Source organism: Oncorhynchus nerka, unplaced genomic scaffold (genome assembly GCF_034236695.1).
Source record: "Oncorhynchus nerka isolate Pitt River unplaced genomic scaffold, Oner_Uvic_2.0 unplaced_scaffold_3___fragment_2___debris, whole genome shotgun sequence".
NCBI classification, from domain to species: Eukaryota; Metazoa; Chordata; class Actinopteri; order Salmoniformes; family Salmonidae; genus Oncorhynchus; species Oncorhynchus nerka.
The window spans coordinates 217,717-241,807 of NW_027040481.1; the positions used below are offsets into that span (position 1 = coordinate 217,717).

Sequence of the window (24,091 nt, forward strand, 5' to 3'; positions counted from 1 at the left end):
AAAATGCTGACCAGCATAGCAGCACGTAAGGACCAGCTTTTACATTTAATTTTAACTGATGGCAAAAAAAATCCCATAATGGCTATTGGTAATGGTTGTGTGTTTGCAAGATTCTCTGCTGTTGGGTAATGGGCAACTGTTTATTTCCTTGTATGGTTATGTTTATGAATATGCTCTCAATGTGATGTAGACCTACTAATATAGCTACTTGAGCATCAAGCCTCACAGGCTCTGGTATAAGGGTTGCTGGTTAGTGAGGTGTCCTGATATGTTCCTCTGTTCCTGGTGTGTGTGCTGCATGCGTGGATGCGTTTGACCCTCTGTACTGTATGTGTGTGATTCCCTCTGTGTGTGGGTGTATGTCCTGATGTTTGACCCTCTGTTCCTGTGTGTTTTGGCAGGGAGTAAACGTCCGGCCCCAGAAGGATGCCCAGGTGGGGCGGGACGGCATGCGGAGGAAGGACTGGCACGACTACGAGGCAATCAGGAGAGATGCTGCTCGCTCTGGTAGGACAGAACTTCAGGAAATCCCTCGCACACACACACACACACACACACACACACACACACACACACTCCCCTTTTAGTTTGAGGTTTGAAGCCCACAACTATACTGCAATAACAAATGATTCCACACAAGGCATTATATGTTTGTAGGAACATGAGCTTTTCAATGCTTTTGATTCTAACACAATAACTTTAGGCCATTTAAAACTGATGTGGTCGACAGACTGCAAGACATTTCCAATGTCCTTATGGTTCATTCAGCAGGTACTGTACCTCAGACAGAATAAGGGATTTTAGCTGACACTAAGTCCAGGTACTTTCACTGTCTGTCAGAGAAAAGCAGATAATTACTGGCTAGAACATGACAACAGGTGGATGGACCAAGGCATTTCAACCTAAGTTGACATTATCTTTGCACTCATGTCTATTCTGTTCTCTCTGTGCGTGCGTAGGTAACGGGGAGCAGGGTAAGCCCTTTCCTCTGACGGACACTGACCGGGTGGACCAGGCCTACAGGGAGAATGGGTTCAACATCTATGTCAGCGATAGGATCTCCCTCAACCGCTCTGTCGCAGACATCCGGCACCCAAAGTGAGTGCGTGTTTCTCTTTTAGTTTACCCAGCTTGTCAACTCCACGTTCCTTCGAAAGGACAAGTATAGTTTAGTCACCGTTGTTTCTTGGGCCAGATCGGTTGACATTAGACTTTCACGAAAATATTTGTATCTGTCTTTATTCCACTGATAAAGCATTCATATTATATACACATAAACAAATACGTCTGCTCATTTGCGCTCATTTAAAAAAATGTTCAATGGTTGCCTGAAGAGGGTGCTCTGAGTTGCTATTTGAACATAATTAAGCCCTAAGTAACAACGTGAGAGAGAGTCTGCATGGTGGTTTGAGGGTGAGTAGCTTGCCGTAGTCGGCGTATTTGAATATGTAAATAATCAAAAGTACACTTCACCAAGCAGCCAGCCCTGTCTTCATCACATTCTCACTTAGTTAACATTAGCTTAGCTATCTAGCCAGCAAGGTAGTTAGCCTAGCTAGCAATCTGTGCTACTTATATTCTAACACTGGACTGGCGCAAAAGTGAACACTCGTCCATGATACAAAAATAACACGATTACTGTCTGGGCCTATTTATTTTAGACAGTGGGCTTATTTAGTTAGTTTTCCAAAATATGCTATCTGCAAAAAGCAAGTTGTCGCAGCTCTATCATTCAAGGCCATGGCTTGCATTCATGAGGAGTTAAGAAAACATTGTCGTAATGAACAGCTAACCTTTGTCGTAACATACACTCATTGCGAGGTTGCCATAAAGTGTTAGTTTACATGACCTTTGACTGTAAATACTGTAGTAAATCTACTCGAGACAAATGCTGATGATGACACCTAGTGGTGACGTTCTGAACGACATGTTACTGCTTTTCAATGTTTATTTGTGACTCACCACCTGGATTCGGTCTTATGTAACAACATTTGAAGTGGTGTTTTTTACATTATATAAAAGTAGATTCCGCTATAAAATGGTATATCATACACTGCATTTGAGGAACAATGGGAAAGTAATTATGCTTTGAATGTTGATCAACTTGTAAACTCACTTTTGAGAAAATCGTCTTTTGAATGTTTTGCTATCTAGTGAAGAGCTCTTCTTTGTCTACACCCATTCAGCATCGTTCACACCCTTACCCATCTCGTTTCACTCTCGAAGTGCACACTTGATGCTCTGGCCGATGATTTGTTTACCTCTGGATAACATGAAAACAGCCTAACCAGCTCTGCTGGCAACAATTTAATTGCGCTTTTGTGCAGACGTATTCAATGGGTGTTGTACACACGTCACATCGTAACATTAGCTAACGAGCCAGCCAGCCAACGTTAGCTAGTTAAACAATAAACAGTGCCAACCATGCCACAGTGCTGGGAGCTAACCAACCATGTTCAATGTTAGCTAGCTAACATTAGGCTCGAATTGGAACAACAAACGTCTCTGGGAAACTAATAATAACGTCAGGTAGGGAGCCAGCCAACTAACGTTAGCTTGAAATGAAGCCACTCTCTGTCAAAATTATAAAACGTGTAATATCTGAATGTAACGTTAGTCTAGCGTTAGCTAGCTATCTTACCTGTATTCATCATCGTGTGTGGACGCGGCTCCCTGTCAGGAATGCCATACCACGGTTGCCCTTAATTTGAAGATGAAATCCGGAGACCGGTGTTGCCTCCATCTCTTTAGCTATCATACTCTAATTCCGCTGATTTTCAAAACTTGATCCTCCAGAAAGTGGAGAGCCACATGTATGCAGCTCCACTACACAATACATTTTTTTAAATCAGCATTTGATAGGATTACCACACAGACTGACAAGCTTCTATGGCAGACCAATCCGAACTCCTCTTGGCATGTCCAGCCCACTCATTATCTCAGCCAATCATGGCTAGTGGGGAAGGTTGGCAGCTCTTTCTTTGGCTTAACCAAAAAGGCTCGTAATTTAACAATTGTATTTGTATTTACAGATGGCATACGAGTGTGTTATTAAGGCACATGAAAGTTCACATGTTCAGGAAGACATTTCTGCCCAAAAACGCATTTTGATAAATAAATCATTTTGACATTCAAACGGCTCTCCTGTTAAGTTGTGACATTCTACATACGCCTAGTTTCCTGAATCTGGTCACATTTGTGAACTGCAGTTTCAGATTTACTTTGTTTAAATCAATCTGGCCAGTGACCCTTTGTGGTGGTTTAGCATTTAGAGGATCTTTTTATTTTTGGTGGAAATCCTGTAAACCACAAATAAAATATTCTCATTCAGTACATTTTTATATTTTCTTGAAAGCATCATTCAGAATATCTGTTCAATCCTTTCACACAAAAGTTGTATAAACCTAGGTCTGTTTTTTCATTCCACCCCTAAAACAAAATATCTGCAGATATATCGGTAATCGGTGACTTTTGCCTCCCTAAAATGGGAATCGGGGGAAAAAAATCACATGGGGGTTGGGCTCTAGTTGTTTCACATGCTCCTGATGATACAAAATGCATGTGAGCATTAAGTGGAAGGTGTATTTCATTCATATTTGAAGATGTAGCTACTTTCCTCATAAACTATTGAGTATAGTTACAGTGGGGCAAAAAAGTATTTAGTCAGCCACCAATTGTGCAAGTTCTCCCACTTAAAAAGATGAGGCCTGTAATTTTCATCATAGGTACACTTCAACTATGACAGACAAAATGAGAAAAAAATATCCAGAAAATCACATTGTAGGATTTTTAATGAATTTATTTGAAAATGATGGTGGAAAATAAGTCTTCACATGGTTTTCACACACTGTTGCTGGTATTTTGGCCCATTCCTTCATGCAAATTACAGGCCTCATCTTTTTAAGTGGGAGAACTTGCACAATTGGTGGCTTGACTAAATACTTTTTTGCCCCACTGTATATGCACACTAATTTAATATTAAACTGATTGTGGCAGAAGGCCTAGTATGGCATTAGTCATCTAAACACCTTATTCTTCTTATCTTAATCGGTGTAAGGTCAGAATCGAAGTAAGCGTACGCCAAATAAAGCACCTTGTTTTCTGAGCAGTCTTTCAAATTATTAGTACATGTAAACATCTTAATCAGAGTTCCAGTGGTGTATTTTATCAGTGCATGGGCCAGTACCGTTAGTGCAAGCATCCCTCTTATGCGCGAGTGAGTTCTGGAAATTGAAATAAATTCATTAGGTCCTAATCTATGGACGTAACTGGGCAGTGGTGCAGCCATGGGTAGGCCTGGGAGGGCATAGGTGTCAGAAAAGTTACCACAGGGATAACTGGCTTGTGGCGGCCCAGCGTTCATAGCGACGCCGCTTTTTGATCCTTCGATGTCGGCTCTTCCTATCATTGTGAAGCAGAATTCACCAAGCGTTGGATTGTTCACCCACTAATAGGGAACGTGAGCTGGGTTTAGACCGTCGTGAGACAGGTTTGTTTTACCCTACTGATGATGTGTTGTTGCAATCACTTGGGAGTTTTTCCCACAAAATAGCTTTTTTTATAAACAGAAATACTAATCAGTTTCACCAGCTGTCCAGGTGGCTGGTCTCAGACGATCCTGCAGGTGAAGAAGCCGGATGTGGCGGTCCTGGACTGGCGTAGTTACACATGGTCTGCGGTTGTGAGGCCGGTTGGACGTACTGCCAAATTCTTTAAAACAATGAAGGTGGCTTATGGTAGAGAAATTAACATTCAATTATCTGTAAAGAACTCTGGTTGACATTCCTGCAGTCAGCAAGCCAATTGCACACTCCCTCAACTTGAGACATCTGTGGCATTGTGTTTTGTGACAAAACGGCACATTTTAGAGTGGCCTTTAATTATCCCCAGCACAAGGTGCACCTACGTGGTGAGCATGCTGTTTAATCAGCTTCTTTGCCACACCTGTCAGGTGGATGGATTATCTTGGCAAAGGAGAAATGCTCACTAACAGGGATGTAAACAAATTTGTGCACAAAATTAGAGAGAAATAAGAGTTTGTGCACATGGAAAATCTCTGGAATATTGTATTTCAGCTCATGAAACATGGGACCAACACTTTGCATGTTGCATTTATATTTTTGTTCATCATAAATAGTTTTCACATAGAAACTTCGTCCAAACCAAATGGTCTTCACAAAAATAACATGGGCACTGTGGTAGAACGTTTATTTTGTTAGATTTTCTGCATTTATTAAAAGTCCCGTCAGGTATCTTGATTTCAGATGATAATCTAATTTAGGGTTGGGCGGTATCCATATTTTCATACCGTCCTCCTCTCATACTGGGATATATACGGTATTACCGGCTTAGTACACAAGGGGGCACATAAAAAAAGAAAAATTGCTGCCCAATGTATATATATCAGATTTCTAACAAAATTAGCACAGGTAATAGTGAATGTCAACGGAGGCTGCTAGCTAAATATGCTATCGATTGCAAGCGAAAATAAACTAATTGCAAAGATGGGCAATCCAGCTCATGAAGTTATACATATACAGGTAGGAGCTACCAAATGTCATTTTTGGTGAGTTTGGACATTTTACAGCTACTGTGAACAAGCAACATTGTGCAAATTAACAAAGTTTTGACGTATGCTTGTCTGAAGGAAGAACCGTACTGGCTCTGGAGCAGCGTGTGTAGGCTACACGCTGTGTATGTCTGGAGTCGCTAGGGCAATGAGCCTGCCTGTTCTGCTCTGAGAGGAGAAGATGGGCTGAGAACGAAGAGGAGAAAAAAACGCAAGGAAATCAAGATGGTGGCGTCTGTACAAATAACGAATCCAAAGGGATTTGACTTGTCACAGCTTTCTGCCGTGTTTGATAATATGATGCCTTGTCACCTTATTAATTCATCCACTTACTTAGATTAACTAGCAAATTAAAGTTAGGGGTCGCATTAATGCAGAATTCTACGTTTTTCACGCAGGAAACAAAGAATTCATAAGAAATATCTTGCAGAATTAAAATGCTTCTTATTGTAATGTAAGCTCTGTTTAAGACAAATCTCAGGCTTCAGTTGCACTTCTCCACTCCAAGGAGAATTCACTAACAGGCATTCTATCAGCAGACGGAGCTCTGACTGATGTGTATCTACAATCAAATCCGTGACTGGCTCAACTGTTCTGTGGAACTAGGGTAAGCTTCATAATGTAAAATAATAACAGATTTGATTGATTTAGGATCCCTATTAGCCGATGCCAATGGCAACAGGTAGTCTTACTGAGGTCCGACACATAACTAAAAGAACCTTAATATTTTTAAATATATAGAAAATTGTAACATGTGCGTGTGTGCATCTATCAGTTACACATGCATTTCAGTACATGCACACAGTAATTAGGTCACATGGGGAGAGGCGTTGTGCCGGGATTAATGTTCCTTCCAATTTTTTGGGGCACTGAGCAAATCTTTGGTCTTGTGAGCGGAAACTTGAACGTTGTGAGAATTTTGTGCAACTTCCGGCGTGCATTTACAGTGAACATTGAAGCTGTAGCCTTACAGTTTTTTTGGCTAAAGTAGGCCTACCAACAAAACAAATGGAGCAAATCCCATAACATTTTCACATGGAAATAGCTTTTGATTTCTATGATGGCCTGTGTGTGGTGTTCAGTGCAGTCCTACATGGCATAACTGTTTTACTTTGTCTGTAACACCATGGGCTAAATAGGTGACTGTACATTACGTTGTGTTTATATGATGCAAGAAACCACTTTACAAAATAAAATGTATTATTACCATACAGAGAATTAGACAATGTAGGCTACCTGCTAACACTTCCCCTTTTTAAAAATGTAAACGCAAGCTTGTTACCTGACTGGCTTTTCAAAGACCGCTTCAAAGACCGCTTCAAAGACCGCTTCAAAGACCGCCACTTCAAAGACCGCTTGACATGTAGCTTACATGTTTTGTGTTCTTGTAGGAAGCAGTAACTCCCCATTGCTGACCTACAGTTGAAGTCGTAAGTTTACATACACTTAGGTTGGAATCATTAAAACTTGTTTTTCAACCACTCCCTCCACACATTTCTTGTTAACAAACTATAGCTTTGGCAAGTTGTTTAGGACATCTACTTTGTGCATGACATAAGTCATTTTTCCAACAATTGTTTACATGCAGATTATTTCACTTATAATTCACTGTATCACAATTCCAGTGGGTCAGAAGTTTACATACACTAAGTTGACTGTGCCTTTAAACAGCTTGGAAAATTCCAGACAATTATGTGATGTCTTTAGAAGCTTCTGATAGGCTAATTGACATCATTTAAATTAATTGGAGGTGTACCTGTGGATGTAATCCCATAGAAAATGTGTGTGCGAGCAAGGAGACCTACAAATCTGACTCACTTACACCAGCTCTGTCAGGAGGAATGGGTCAAAATTCACCCAACTTATTGTGGGAAGCTTGTGGAAGGCTACCTGAAATGTTTGACCCAAGTTAAACCATTTAAAGGCAATGCTACCAAACACTCAATTAGTATATGTACACTTCTGACCCACTGGGAATGTGATTAACCTGTTGCTTCTACTCGGGACGCTTGCGTCCCAACTAGAGCTCTGGAAATGCAAATGCGCTACGCTAAATGCTAATAGTATTAGTTAAAACTCAAAAGTTCATTAAAATACACATGCAGGGTATCGAATTAAAGCTACACTCGTTGTGAATCCAGGCAACAAGTCAGATTTTTAAAATGCTTTTCGGCGAAAGCATGAGAAGCTATTATCTGATAGCATGCAACACCCCAAAAGACCCACAGGGGACGTAAACAAAATAATTAGCATTTCGGCGTTACACAAACCGCACAATAAAATAGAAAACATTCATTACCTTTCACCATCTTCTTTGTTGGCACTCCTAGATGTCCCATAAACACTATTTGGGTCTTTATTTTGATTAAATCGGTCCATATAAAGCCTAGGGGTATCAAAGTCAAATGGACTGTGTGATAAATAAAAAAATCAGCTTTCAAAACGTAACGTCATTTTTTGAAAAATTCAAAATCGACGATAAACTCTTGAACAAAACACTACTGAAAACGTTTGTAACAAATTTAGGTATTAGTAAACGTTAATGATCAGATAAAATAATCAGGAGGCTCTGTAAAGATCATTAGCTGTCCGTCTGGAAAAATGTCCGGCTAGAAACTCATTTATCCGGTCCTAGACATATCCCCATAACATGAGGAGATACCGGTGTCCTCATGTGTTTGACCAAGAAAAATATTTTCTATTTTAGGGAAATGACAAGACTCTAAGAAAAAAACAATGGATAGCAATTTTCTACTGCAACCTCAGTCAAATATTTTTCAAATATCAATGGGTTCAAATAGCGCAAAAATATATTTTCCCAAAATCAATGAATCAAAAACAACCTGTGTTTAAGGAGAAGTAAATGCAGTGAAAACAAAGCAGTGATTAAATTTTAACTTTAAACTTGAACTGTTTAAAATCCACACAGACTAAGCAAATGCATATACTATATTCCTGGTTTGAGTAGCAGGGCGCTGAAACTGGTGGTGTCCCATCTTTTAACAGAATGTTCAAAAATGTAGAGGGCTCTGAGCTGAAGAGGTTAAAGAAATAAAAGGTGTTCAAGTAAATAATTCTCTCTACTGATTATTCTGACATTTCATCATTCTTAAAATAAAATAGTGATCCTAACTGACAACGTAAGACATGGACTTTTTACTGTGGGACCTAAATAGACTTAAAAGTAACTTCCTCACCATTTTAGATAAGCATGCTCAGTGCATCATGCATTGAACCAAGAACAGATTTGGAGCCCTTGAGCTTTCCACGTCAGACAGAAATGCCTTACCAGCACAAAAACATCCTGTGGCGGACTTCAAAGTCAGCAACAGCCCCGTGATATGCAACTGTTCAGGGAAGTCAGGAACCAATTTTACACGCCAACTGTCAGTCAGGAAAGCTAAGGAGCTTCTTCAGGCAGAAGTTTGCAAAGTCCTGTTCTTTCCATCTGCTCCAAAAAGTCTGTTTGGTTTTAAATGCACTTCAAGTCCATGGAGAACAAGAGATGACCTCCTCCCAGCTGCCCACTGCAAGTTTATTGCATTCAGATGACCGATAAATCCACACAGAAAAGCCATTTCACACAGAAACATTTCAACGGCTGGCCATGCCTTCCGCCTGGCTACTCCAACCTCGGCCAACAGCTCCGCCCCGCAGCTCCTCGCCCAAGCCTCTCCAGGTTCTCCTTTACCCAAATCCAGATAGCAGATGTTCTGAAAGAGCTGCAAAACCTAGACCCACCTTTCAGCTGGGCTTGACAATCTGGACCTCTATTTCTGAAACTATCTGCCGCCATTGTCGCAACCCCTATTACCAGCCTGTTCAACCTGGCGGTGATTCAAATCTTTGAGATCCCCAAGGTTGAAAGCTGCCGCAGTCATCCCCCTCTTCAAAGGGGGACATGCCCAAACTGCAAGACCTTTCCATCCTGCCCTGCCTATCTAAGGTCTATGAAAGCAAGATCAACAAACAGGTCACTGACCATCTCTTGAATCCCCCGTATCTTCTCCAGTCCGCTGTGTCAATCTGGTGCTCCGAGCCGGTTGTCAAACCCACGGTTTTTCCTCAGCCAGCTCCATCTCATTTACGACATCTTGACACCGCTTCATAAAAACAGTACTGTGCAGTTGTGCCATCATCGACGTAAAGCCAAAAACTCCTCTGTCAATCACCATATTCTTATCGAAATTGACAACTGGGCAATGTCAGACTCAATAGCCTCGGTTTCTCGGATGACTGCCTTGCCTGGTTCACCAATTACTTTGCAGACAGAGTTCAGTGTGTCAAATCGGAGGGCATGCTGTCCGGTCCTCTGGCAGTCTCTATGGGGGTGCCACTGGGTTCTACTCTCTCGGCAATGGTGTTTCTCTGTATATTTCAAAAGATGTTGCCTTTTTTCTGGGCAATTCCCTGATCCACCTTTAATCAGACGCAGTTTTTGATGAAATCCCCTCCGTAAATGGCACTGTGCTATCCAACCTCCAAACGAGCTAAAACTGGCCTTGACAGCAGCCTGGCCTTCCGTGATTTCCAACTGCTCTTAAACAGAGCCTGTAAAACCAAATGCATGCTTTTCAACCGATTCCTCTGCCTGCACCCTTTGTTCCATGTCCATATTCTTGTTTTTGTCCCTGGATGGTTCATAATGTCTTGAATATGTGGACATCTATAAGTACCTAGGTGTCTGGCAGACAGAAGACTCTCCTTCCAGACTCACATCAAACATCTCCATTTTTGATGATCGAAAAATTTTACTGTGATGCTGAATCGAAATCAAATCAAGAGTCGGCTTTTATTCCGCAACAAAGCCTCCTTCACTCACGCCGCCAATAACCCTAGTAAAACTGACTATCCTACCGCTCCTCGATTTTGCATTGTGTCATCTACAAAATGGCTTCCAAAGATCTGCTCAGCAAACTGCTGCAGTCTATCATAGTGCCATCCGTTTTGTCACCAAAGGGGCCTTATACCACCCACCACTGCGGATGTATGCTCTAGTCGGCTGGCCCTCGCTACATATGTGATATAAAGACCCACTGGCTCCAGGTCATCTACAGACTGTCCATGATAAACGTAAAAACATCCGCCAAAACGTATCTTTTTTTAAATTCAAAAAGTCACGATGGCAAACCCATCCGTAACACGCTCCAGCAGGTGTAATCAACTTTACTGATCATCCCGTTAAAAGCCAAAACCTCATCAGGCCGCCTTGTAAAGATCTGCTGCCTGTGACTGGAAAAACTCCGCTAAAACTCAACTGAAAATATGGTCCTAGACTTTATGGTCTCCTCACCAACTTCAAACATCAGCTAACCGAAGGGAAATGACAAGACTCTAGACACTGTGTGGAAGTCTGTAGGTAAATGCAACCTCAGTCATTTTCACCTACCTTATCCCCAATGGGTTTATACTGTTTTTTTTATTTTATTTATTTATTTACTTTTCTGCTCTTTTGCAAATGCCAATATCTCTACCTGTACATGACCATCTGATCATTTATCACCTCAGTGTTAAACTGCAAAAGTGTTTTCTATCCACACAGACCTCCTCAAATGCCTTTACTATATTCCTGGCATGATAGACTGCCCATTTTTTTTTACTGTGTTTTGACAGAATTGTTTAAAAAGTGTAACTCTGTGTTGTCTGTTCAAACTGCTAGTAAATAATTTATCTTGGCCAGGACATTTCACATTGCAAATGAAACTTGTTCCAAACCTGACCTGGTTAAATAAAGGTGAAATAATTTTTTTTTTAAAAGACAGCGGTGTGCCTTTCCAAATCATGTCCAATAAGTTGTAGAAACATCTCAAGGATGATCAATAGAAACAGGATGCTCAATTTCGAGTCTCATAGCAAAGGGTCTGAATACTTATGTAATGTATTTATTTTGAATACATTTGCAAAAGATTCTATAAACCTGTTTTCGCTTCGTCATTATGGGATATTGTTTGTGGATTGATGAGGGGGAAAAAAACAATTTAATCGTTTTCAGAATAAGGCTGAAAAGTAACAAAGTGGAAAAAGTCCAGGGGTCTGAATACTTTCCGAATGCATTGTATAACGACTTGTAACTGCCAGTAGAGAATAGCTTATGTTCCCTAAGCTGTTCAATGGTGTTGGATAAAGAAATCTGGGTCTTAGTATCCAGGGCCTTTTGGCTTCTTCTGGGTACATTTCCCCTAGTCTAATTTCAGTGAGTAAATGGGCTACTGCCTGCTCAGTGCTCTTACAGTCCCTAGCCATCTCGCTCCAAGCAGCCCATTGATGTTTCAAAAGCCATGGGAATGACACGTTGGCCACTTCAGAGGAATTTAAGGGTCCGATCTGGCAAATTTTTGGGTTGTTTAATAATGTGTAATGAAGTGGTGGCTTACTGCTTTCCCGCTGCCGCAGTCACTCGCCCAAGCTCTGTGGCTGGCGTCTCACTTTCCCTATTATTATTTTTACGCTGCTCTACTCCCTTGCTCTGTCCTTAGGAGCCCTGCTAAGGAGTCTGGTTAGGGAGTAGGGTTAGGCGGTATCCACATTTTCACATCATTATGCTGTCCGTCTCTCACCCTGGGATTTTCAATATTATCTGTTTAGTACACAAGGGGGCGACAAATGCAAAAAAAAACGTCTTTCAAAAATGATAAAATTAGCACAAGTAATAGTGTATTTCCATGGCGGCTGCTAGCTAAATATGCTAACGAGCGCAAATGATATATATTTTTTTTAAATCCAAAGACCGGCAATCCAAATCATAAAGTTATACGTATATAGGTAGGAGCTACCAAATGTCATTTTTTTGGTGAGTTTGAACATTTACAAGTGAATGTGAATGAGAGACATTGTTCAAATAAACAACATTTTTGAGGAATGCTTGTCTGAAGGAAGAACCGTACTGGCTTTCCAGCAGCATGTCAACACCCGGTTTCTGTGTGGAGTCTAAAGTAGCAAAGGCAACGGGCCTGCCTATTCTGCTCAGAGAAGAGGCATCTGACTGATTTTGTACTTAAGTTGCACTGCTAAACTCAGATGAGAGTTTCAGCACACAGTGCTCGGACTTATGTAGGTATTTTTCTCTGGTAATTTTCTTGGTGTAGCCAGCATATTTATCTCTGGTAAAATGCAAGAGTAACTTAAAGCAAAACGTTAGCAAAAGTAGCTGGCTACATTCTTTCCATGATAGGCCTAAACATTAGAAATATGATGGCCATGAATCGATTTAGCAAAAAAGACGTTGCTTTTTTTAAATTGTAAGCTCATTTACTCATTTGGCTGCCAGCCAAGTAGCGTTGCCCTTCTGTTTATCTGATGAAAATGAAGCTATTGTTTGCAGAATGTGTGGGAAAGAAACAACTTGTTGCACATCCCAAAAACACTGGTTTTCAGTATAGAGCGCTATCTCTGTCAATACACAGCTGGACTCACCTACTCCCTTTTTCTCCTGTTGTGCTATTTACTAACAAACACGTGACTGGCTCAACTGTTCTGGGGAACTACGGTAAGCTTCATAATGTAAAATAATGTGATGTGTGAAATGAAGAACGCAATCTGCTTTATCTCCTAACGCTTTGCACAAGTTGACTGCAGGGTTTAGAAAAACAATTGCTACAAATATTAAAACGTATTAAAAAACCCTCCTGTGGCTATTTCCAAATACCCCAGTATACCGCCTTTGCATATTAGGGAGCAATTAGCTATCTCGCACTCGTTCTCTTTGTTCCTCTTTCTCACCCTCTCTCCCGCTTTCGGTCTCTCGCAGCACTATCTGTGGGACCTGGGACCCTCTCCTCTTTAGTGAAAAAGTGAGGGGATGATGAAGAGGATGCTGTGGCAGGAGCTTGGCCTTCTGACAGCTGAAGTGTCACTGTGACAATCGGCTGTCAGGCCCATCACTCTGTCAGTTAGACCAATGAGGTGGCCACACCTGCTCTCCCGTATCTAATCGGTGGTCCTGTCTGCCCTGGAGGCCCGCTCCCGCGTGGTGACAGTCATGTTGTCACCACCGGAATTGCAGAGTGGATATCTGGTCTTGATACATTCAATGTCTTTGATTCGCTGTGACATTATTCCAATGAAGGAAGCCACTAAATTCCATTGCTCTAGCGATACAATGCAAGGAAATGTGGGTGTGCTCATAATTGGTCTGAGTTGTCTCAATGTTTTGCAACAAATTAGATTTGGGCTAGTGCTCTGCTCTAGCTCTCATTTTTACCAATGAACCAGAAACTGCCGCTTTCATTATCTGCTATGATTACTTCAATATAGTAATCATATTATATAGACTAATATTGTGATATATCATTACTGTGTATCATTGCATACGGTTACATTTGTGGGTCATGAATACTAGGCCTACATGATAATACTAAAGTATTGTTGATCTCTCCAGAAGATAACTTTTGTGCAACACCAGGGCCTGTCATCATAAAGAATCTCACACGATGAGTGATCTAGGATTAGTCCCATCCGGCCATGTAATATTATTCACTATGCTCTTAAAAGCTAAAACTGATCCTCATACTCAGACACTTTATGAAGACCAACCCTGCTCTACAGCCCCTCAGTAGTCACTCTATTTGCTTTTTGGCAATTGCTGTTTGTTGCTTATTATTTTATTTGCCTGTTGGTGTGTGTTTAGCTGTAAACAGAAGCTGTATGGGGAGAAGTTGCCCAACACCAGCATCATCATCCCATTCCACAACGAAGGTTGGTCGTCCTTGCTCAGGACAGTACACAGCGTGCTCAACCGCTCTCCCCCTGAGCTCATCGCTGAGGTCATACTGGTGGACGACTTCAGTGACAAAGGTATGCGCGTGTGTGTGTGTCTACTACCATTCAAAAGTTTGAGGTCACTTAGAAATGTCCTTGTTTTTTTTTGTTAATTTAAAATAACATCAAATTGATCAGAAATAAAGTGTAGACACGGTTAATGTAAATGACTATTGTAACTGGAAACTGCTTTTTTAGTGGAATATCTACAGGCCCATTATTGGCAACCATCACTCCTGTGTTCCAATGGCACGTTGTGTTAGCTAATCCAAGTTTATAATTTAAAAGGCTAATTGATCATTAGATAACCATTTTGCATTTATGTTAGCAAAGCTGAAAACTGTTGTTCTGATTAAAGAAGCAATAAAACTGGCCTTCTTTAGACTAGTTGAGTATCTGGAGCATCAGCATTTGTGGGTTTGATTACAGGCTCAAAATGGCCAGAAACAAAGAACTTTCTTCTGAGACTTGTCAGTCTATTCTTGTTCTGAGAGAAATTAGGGTTAGCCCTAACCCTAACTTGGATTAGCTAACACAACGTGCCATTGGAACACAGGAGTGATGGTTGCTGATAATGGGCCTGTAGATATTCCACTAAAAAAGCAGTTTCCAGCTACAATAGTTATTTACATTAACCATGTCTACACTTTATTTCTGATCAATTTGATGTATATATATATATATACACACAACATTCCTTCCGTGGCCTCCAACTGCTCTTAAATGCTAGTAAAACTAAATGCATGCTCTTGAACCGATCGCTGCCCGCATACACACACACACAGAGGAAAGAGTCGGCCCGAGAATTGAACCCTGTGGCACCCCCATAGAGACTGCCAGAGGTCCGGACAACATGCCCTCCGATTTGACACACTGAACTCTGAGAAGTAGTTGGTGAACCAAGCGAGGCAATCATTTGAGAATGTTGAGGCAATCTATTGAGTCTGCCAATAAGAATGCGGTGATTGACAGAGTCGAAAGCCTTGGCCAGGGCGATGAAGACTGCTGCACAGTACTGTCTTTTATCAATGGTGGTTATGATATCGTTTAGGACCTTGAGCGTGGCTGAGGTGCACCCATGACCAGCTCGGAAACCGGATTGCATAGTGGAGAAAGTATGGTGGGATTCGAAATGGTTGGTGACCTGTTTGTTAACTTGGCTTTCGAAGACTTTAGAAAGACAGGGCAGGGTGGATATAGGTCTGTAACATTTTGGGTCTAGTGTCAAATGCTTCCTCAGTGTACAAGTGACTCATTTGTTTACTAGTGTTTCGGCTGTTTGCAGTGGGCTATCCTGTGGTCATTTATTAATGAGGCTCAGACTGCCGCAGCTGAGCTCTTCTCTTCCAAGCCCCTCTCAGCCTCCACCCTGCCTTCATCACACAATGTTTAATTCATCTTTAATTAGCTCCCGCTGCCACCGCCACCCTGGCCTCATTGACGGATGTGTTGACCATCTCCACTTTAGGAATTAATTGTTCAGTGCCTTTGAGGTAGGAGCAAAGAGATGGAATGACGTGGGGTCCTCACTGGTTCACTTAATGTTTTTTATAAGTTTAATTCTTCAAAACCAATATTGCATTAATTAACATTACTGTTTTCTTTTTATTTGTTGTGTGTCAGTGGGGAGGGATTAATCATATCGGTTAAAATCCCTGTGTAGGGCCTCCCGAGTGGTGCAGCTGTCTAAGGCACTGCATAACAGTGCTAGGGGCATCACTACAGACCCGGCTTTGATCTTGGGCTTTATCACAACCGGCTGTGATCCGGAGTCCCATAGGGCGGCGCACAATTGGCCTAGCGTCGTCTGGGTTAGGGGAGGGTTTGGCCAGGGGGACTTAGCTCATCCCGCTCTAGCAACTCCTTGTGGCAGCCCAGGCGTATGCAGGCTGACCTTGGTCGGTGCAGCTGGCTTCCGGGTTAAACAGACGGGTGTTAAGAAGTGCGTTTTGGCGGGTCATGTTTCGGGGGACACATAACTGGACTTTCGCTTCCCGTGCCCGTTGGAGAGTTGCAGCAATAAGATGATATCGAAACGGGGGGGGGGGGAAATATCACAAAAAATTATCCCTGTTTTGCATTATTTCCTGCCCAAACTTTCTCCTGGAATATTTCAGAATTCACTTTCTATAGATAGAATATTGAGCATGACTTTGTTATAGGGGAGCAGAATAGGCAAGGCTATAATGTGATCTGCAGTGTGCAGTGTCTTTGGTAAAGTACAGACTGTAAACGCTATAGGTCACATACTATAGACTTTTAAACGTGGGGTTGCACAGAGCATTCAATGCTGCTTGACCGCACACTGTACTGAATTGCTCCTTCTGGCACAGTGCTGTGGAGGAGTCATATTTGCACAGGAAAAATTAACCAATTATTTTGCTAATGCTGTCCAGGGTCTGATTCCTATTCAGTCCCATAATCAATCCAGGTCGAGCGCCCCTTCTTACCCTCCAGGGGAATTAGTAACTTAGACGTGGCTGAAGCAAATTGCTGTTTTCCCCAGCGTCGGCTTCTTTTAGGAAACCCTGTGGGTTCGCTGCCTGTTGCATTGGGGCTTTGCAGTGTGGGAAACCCTGGTTCCAGCGTGTTGTCCCTTTCACTGCCACAAAGCCTTGGCCCATGGAGGGGTAGACCGGGTTGCCACAGTTCCCGGGTCTGCAGCGCAGAAATTCAATACTTTTGTCGCGTGGTGCAATAGCCGTCCCAAACAGTTCCTTCAGCTCGACGGGAATGTCAATGAAATCTGCTTCCTCCTTGTCCGAGAGGCTGCATAAGTTGAGCATGCAGTCGCCGTCTGTGTGTGGTCGAGGGAAGGTCCCTGCAGTGCACGTAAGACTCGGGGTTAGCGAGTTCTGCCTTAGCGTGCTCAGACACCAAGCAGGCAATACACGAAGAGTGTGTGTCCTTTCCTGCTATTTTAGCCCTGCATGGACATAGGTGTGCGGGGGTAGGAGCCCTGCTCGGTTCTCCCTATTCAGGGGCAGCAGGCTCCATGGCTACTATAATAGTATTCCTTGGGCAAAAAGTGTAGGAAGGAATGCTGGTGTGGTTAACTTGCTTTCCAGAGAGCTAGCCAAATTCAGCTTGATCCTTGCAACATTGGCTAAGAAAGTCTTGAGCGTTCATTTCATGGGCTATTAGTCTATCTAGCTATCACAAAGCTAGCCGGAGAAAGTGTGTGCTTTCTTAGTCTTATGTCGAAAGAGGTAGCAATTCTACCTTTCCAGCTAGAAAATGTATTTAGTTCAGTGCTAGCCTAAGGAAACTGCATGGTGGCAGGGTTCGAGTTCAGGGTGGTATTCTCCCACCACCATGGAGCCGGTCGGTTTAGTTAAAGGGACAATCGGCAGTTGCTACATCCATTTTTGGACTAAATTCATGATATCTACCAATTTGATTCTTGAAGAATATAACTTATAAATGTCTCATGAGCTTAGTTCAACTGTCGTACCCCAGTTGTACACCAGTTGAACTACCGTAGCTAAGTAGCCTGTAGTAATTCAGATATTGTTATATGTTATCTGGAGGAATGCACATTTAGTTTAGATTTGGTTACAATTGGCTTAGCTGGTTATAGGAAATAAAACAATGTAGTACTGTTGATGAAACACATGGTAGGTATGTGTTTGTTTGTAATCATCAACATACTGGTAGCTATGGTAATTACATCCTCATGTACATATTATGTAATTACAGCAGTACACAACAAACTGCTGCGTCATCTAGACTGTTTTCAGCTTTTTGTATCACAAGCAATGTTTGATCATTTCTATGTCTTCTGACAGCTTCATTTGGATTTTTCAACCAAAACCTTTTTCTTTCTCTTCAGTAAGTCACTGCATAGTCAGTCTTTTGTTGTTGGACTTCTCAGTGTAACTTCCATTCAGCGTATGTTCTCTGTATCATTGTTTCCCTCGCCTCATCACGAGATCTTCAATTTGAGTATAGGTGTGCAGAGTGCAAAAACTCATAAATAGGAGATACACAGACAGTCCCCTCTTTGCCCGCTTCTCCCATCCTCTGTAACATTTCTTTCTCCGTCTCTCTCTGTGGCTGTTAAACCTTGCTGTCTCGCTCTGTCTCTCCCTCTGTCTTTTCTGCCCACGCTCAACCTGTGTTGCCAGGTCTATCTTGTGGGCAGCTCTAATTTCATGGAGCAGCTCAGGCGTGAGGTCTGAGCCGCAGATAGCGTGCGAGCGACACTTGCTCTCTCTTTTTCCATCCGTCTCCTCTTCCCACCCTTAGGGAGGGGCTCTGTTTTCACTCTTCATCCCCTTCCCCTCTCCTTCCTGGACACCCAGTTTGGTGGACACATGAGGAGATTGAAGGGGCCTGGTACTGCGGTAGAATGGCTGTCAGTCACCTCAGGAATGTGTAAAAAAAAAAAAAAAAAAAACTGCCAGGTCCTTTGGTTTCTGACAACCTGCAGGGTGGCATTAGAGCCCTGTGTGCTTGAACTCCGTGCCTACTGTTTTCATGCAGCATTTGACATTGAGCAGAAGTGATTTTACAGTGCAGCAGACAAAACAGCGCTCAGCACAGGAAGTTGTTCTGCATGTCAGAGACTATGCAGAAAGTTGTCTAGTGGGTTGTCAGGGCCATACAGGGAGGATGCTAGACAGCTCTGAGGGCTTTGTGCACAGTCATTGGTCTGTGTGAGGTCATCAGCTGATCTCTTTCCCTGTCACATATTGCTTCATCATGTTCTGCTTTTGTAGGTATCAGCAAAGCCCCTCAGATCGCTCTAAGGGTTTCCATTTCTCTCACGATTTCACATGTTTTAAACTCATCCCCCGCAGCTCCTGTCAGAAAAGTGGGCCTCGCTTTTCTCCAAGTTGACATGGCAACCAGACTGCCACACTATATTCTCCCATGGGGGGATGCTGTCAGGCAGCTGTTTGACTGATGGCCCCCACTGGCCTTCTCCCACAAGCCATTTTCATGGAGATTTCCCCCTAATTGATTTAATCTGTCCAGATTGTTCCATCTCCACCATGTTTAAATCACATCGGATCCATTTCCTGTATGTGACATGGGGCTTTAGTGCCACAGCATCAAATATGTTTTTTTGTCACGTGGGGTGGTGCATGTGGGGCGGCGTCATTGTAAATAAGAATTTGTTCTTAACTGACTTGCCAAAAAAAAAAATGTTAAAAAAAAAGAGTGCTGAATACAACACCTTAAAGTAAAATGCTTACTTACAAGCCCTTAACCAACAATGCCGTTTTTAAGAAAATAATTTACTATATTTACAATAAAATAACAATAATGAGGCTATAAACAGGGGGTACTGGTACCGAGTCAATGTGCTGGTGTACAAGTTAGTCATGTGAATTTGTACATGTAGGTAGGGGTAAAGTGACTTGGTGCTCCGGTACCGCTTACCATGCGGTAGCAGAGAGAACAGTCTATGACTTGGGTGACAGGAATCTTGTACATTTCTTTGGGCCTTCCTCACATCGCCTAGCATATCCTGGATGGTCCTGGATGGCAGGATTTGGCCCCAGTGATGTACTTACTACCCTCTGTAGGGTTGCCGACCAGTTGCAATACCAGGCGGTGATACCGGTCAGGATGCTCTCGATGGTGCAGCTGTAGAACTTTTTGAAGATCTGGGGACCTGTGCCAAATCTTTTCAGTCTGCTGTTCCCTGTTTGGACCATGATAGTTTGTTGGTGATGTGGACACCAAGGAACTTAACTCACGCCCCGTCGATGTGAATGGGGGCGTATTCGTCCGTCCTTTTCCTGTAGTCCTCGATCATCTCCTTTGTTTTTACATTTTACATTTAAGTCATTTAGCAGACGCTCTTATCCAGAGCGACTTACAAATTGGTGCGTTCACCTTAAGACATCCAGTGGAACAGCCACTTTACAATAGTGCATCTAAATCTTTTAAGGGGGGTGAGAAGGATTACTTTATCCTATCCTAGGTATTCCTGAAAGAGGTGGGGTTTCAGGTGTCTCCGGAAGGTGGTGATTGACTCCGCTGTCCTGGCGTCGTGAGGGAGTTTGTTCCACCATTGGGGGGCCAGAGCAGCGAACAGTTTTGACTGGGCTGCGCGGGAACTGTACTTCCTCAGTGGTAGGGAGGCGAGCAGGCCAGAGGTGGATGAACGCAGTGCCCTTGTTTGGGTGTAGGGCCTGATCAGAGCCTGGAGGTACTGAGGTGCCGTTCCCCTCACAGCTCCGTAGGCAAGCACCATGGTCTTGTAGCGGATGCGAGCTTCAACTGGAAGCCAGTGGAGAGAGCGGAGGAGCGGGGTGACGTGAGAGAACTTGGGAAGGTTGAACACCAGACGGGCTGCGGCGTTCTGGATGAGTTGTAGGGGTTTAATGGCACAGGCAGGGAGCCCAGCCAACAGCGAGTTGCAGTAATCCAGACGGGAGATGACAAGTGCCTGGATTAGGACCTGCGCTGCTTCCTGTGTGAGGCAGGGTCGTACTCTGCGGATGTTGTAGAGCATGAACCTACAAGAACGGGCCACCGCCTTGATGTTAGTTGAGAACGACAGGGTGTTGTCCAGGATCACGCCAAGGTTCTTAGCGCTCTGGGAGGAGGACACAATGGAGTTGTCAACCGTGATGGCGAGATCATGGAATGGGCAGTCCTTCCCGGGAGGAAGAGCAGCTCCGTCTTGCCGAGGTTCAGCTTGAGGTGGTGATCCGTCATCCACACTGATATGTCTGCCAGACATGCAGAGATGCGATTCGCCACCTGGTCATCAGAAGGGGGAAAGGAGAAGATTAATTGTGTGTCGTCTGCATAGCAATGATAGGAGAGACCATGTGAGGTTATGACAGAGCCAAGTGACTTGGTGTATAGCGAGAATAGGAGAGGGCCTAGAACAGAGCCCTGGGGGACGCCAGTGGTGAGAGCGCGTGGTGAGGAGACAGATTCTCGCCACGCCACCTGGTAGGAGCGACCTGTCAGGTAGGACGCAATCCAAGCGTGTGCCGCGCCGGAGATGCCCAACTCGGAGAGGGTGGAGAGGAGGATCTGATGGTTCACAGTATCGAAGGCAGCCGATAGGTCTAGAAGGATGAGAGCAGAGGAGAGAGAGTTAGCTTTAGCAGTGCGGAGGGCCTCCGTGATACAGAGAAGAGCAGTCTCAGTTGAATGACTAGTCTTGAAACCTGACTGATTTGGATCAAGAAGGTCATTCTGAGAGAGATAGCGGGAGAGCTGGCCAAGGACGGCACGTTCGAGAGTTTTGGAGAGAAAAGAAAGAAGGGATACTGGTCTGTAGTTGTTGACATCGGAGGGATCGAGTGTAGGTTTTTTCAGAAGGGGTGCAACTCTCGCTCTCTTGAAGACAGAAGGGACGTAGCCAGCGGTCAGGGATGAGTTGATGAGCGAGGTGAGGTAAGGGAGAAGGTCTCCGGAAATGGTCTGGAGAAGAGAGGAGGGAATAGGGTCAAGCGGGCAGGTTGTTGGGCGGCCGGCCGTCACAAGACGCGAGATTTCATCTGGAGAGAGAGGGGAGAAAGAGGTCAGAGCACAGGGTAGGGCAGTGTGAGCAGAACCAGCGGTGTCGTTTGACTTAGCAAACGAGGATCGGATGTCGTCGACCTTCTTTTCAAAATGGTTGACGAAGTCATCTGCAGAGAGGGAGGAGGGGGAGGGGGAGGAGGATTCAGGAGGGAGGAGAAGGTGGCAAAGAGCTTCCTAGGGTTAGAGGCAGATGCTTGGAATTTAGAGTGGTAGAAAGTGGCTTTAGCAGCAGAGACAGAAGAGGAAAATGTAGAGAGGAGGGAGTGAAAGGATGCCAGGTCCGCAGGGAGGCGAGTTTTCCTCCATTTCCGCTCGGCTGCCCGGAGCCCTGTTCTGTGAGCTCGCAATGAGTCGTCGAGCCACGGAGCAGGAGGGGAGGACCGAGCCGTCCTGGAGGATAGGGGACATAGAGAATCAAGGGATGCAGAAAGGGAGGAGAGGAGGGTTGAGGAGGCAGAATCAGGAGATAGGTTGGAGAAGGTTTGAGCAGAGGGAAGAGATGATAGGATGGAAGAGGAGAGAGTAGCGGGGGAGAGAGAGCGAAGATTGGGACGGCGCGATACCATCCGAGTAGGGGCAGTGTGGGAAGTGTTGGATGAGAGCAAGAGGGAAAAGGATACAAGGTAGTGGTCGGAGACTTGGAGGGGAGTTGCAGTGAGGTTAGTGGAAGAACAGCATCTAGTAAAGATGAGGTCGAGCGTATTGCCTGCCTTGTGAGTGGAGGGTGAGGTCAAAAGAGGAGAGGAGTGGAAAGAAGGAGGCAGAGAGGAATGAGTCAAGGGTAGACGTGGGGAGGTTAAAGTCGCCCAGAACTGTGAGAGGTGAGCCGTCCTCAGGAAAGGAGCTTATCAAGGCATCAAGCTCATTGATGAACTCTCCGAGGGAACCTGGAGGGCGATAAATGATAAGGATGTTAAGCTTGAAAGGGCTGGTAACTGTGACAGCATGGAATTCAAAGGAGGCGATAGACAGATGGGTAAGGGGAGAAAGAGAGAATGACCACTTGGGAGAGATGAGGATCCCGGTGCCACCACCCCGCTGACCAGAAGCTCTCGGGGTGTGCGAGAACACGTGGGCGGACGAAGAGAGAGCAGTAGGAGTAGCAGTGTTATCTGTGGTGATCCATGTTTCCGTCAGTGCCAAGAAGTTGAGGGACTGGAGGGAGGCATAGTCTTTGTCTTACTCATGTTTAAGGAGTGTAGTCAATGAGCAGCATCTTCACATAGGTTTTGTCCAGGTGGGAAAGGGCAGTGTGCGATTTGAGATTGCGTCATCTCTGGATCTGTTGGGGTGGTATGTGAATTGGAGGGGTCTATGTTTTCCGGGTTAATGGTGTTGATGTGAGCCATGACCAGCCTTTCAAAGCACTTCATGGCTACCGACGTGAGTGCGGCGGGCGGTAGTCATTTAGGCAAGTTGCATTCGCTTTCTTGGGCAGAGGCACTATGATGGTGTGCTTGAAACATGTAGGATTTACAGACTCGGTCAGGGACAGGTTCAAAATGTCAGTGAAGACACTTGCCAGTTGTTCTGCGCAAGCTCTGAGTACATGTCCTTAATCCAGCTGGCCCCGCTTGTTAATGTTGACCTGAGGGTGTAATCACACAGTCATCTGGAACAGCTGGTGCTCTCATGCATGCTTCAGTGTTGCTTGCCTCGAAGCGAGCATAAAAGGCATTTATCCAGTCTGGTAGGCTCAAGTCACTGGGCAGCTCATGACTTTGTTTCCCTTTGTGGTCCGTAATAGTTTGCGAGCCCTGCCACATCATACGAGTGTCAGAGCCAGTGTAGTAGGATTCAATCATAGTCCTATATTGACGCTTTGCCTGTTTTGATGGTTTGTCTGAGTGCATAGTGGGATTTCTTATTAGCATCCAGATTAGTTAGGAGGTCAAAGACCTGGTCGTGTGGTGCCAGGACAACAACCTCTCCCTCATCGTGATCAAGACAAAGGAGATATTTTTGGACCACAGGAAAAGGAGGCCCGAGCACACCCCCATTGTCATAGACGGGGCTGTAGTGGAACAGGTTGAGAGCTTCAAGTTTCTTAGTGTCCACATCCCCAACAAACTATTATGGTCCGGGATATAACTATGGTCAGATTTTCCAAATGGATCGCGAGGGAGAGCTTTGTACGTGTCTCTGTGTGTGGAGTAAAGGGGGTTTCCTCTGGTTGCACATGTGACTTACCGGTAGAAATTAGGTCAAATGGATTTAAGTTTGCCTGCATTAAGCTCATACCGAGACTCAATATGAGCACATACCGAG

At 44.0% G+C, this 24,091-nt stretch overlaps 1 protein-coding gene across 1 annotated transcript in view; it reads left to right on the forward strand.

Moving 5' to 3' along the window:
* The window catches only part of LOC115135931 (polypeptide N-acetylgalactosaminyltransferase 10-like), a 110,038-nt gene that overhangs the window by 21,191 nt on the left and 64,756 nt on the right, over window positions 1-24,091 (forward strand). Inside the window, exons 2-4 of the mRNA XM_029671161.2 lie at window positions 402-507; window positions 960-1,098; window positions 14,196-14,362. Of these exons, the coding sequence (XP_029527021.1) occupies window positions 402-507; window positions 960-1,098; window positions 14,196-14,362 (412 nt within the window). The remainder of the gene's footprint in view (window positions 1-401; window positions 508-959; window positions 1,099-14,195; window positions 14,363-24,091) is intronic.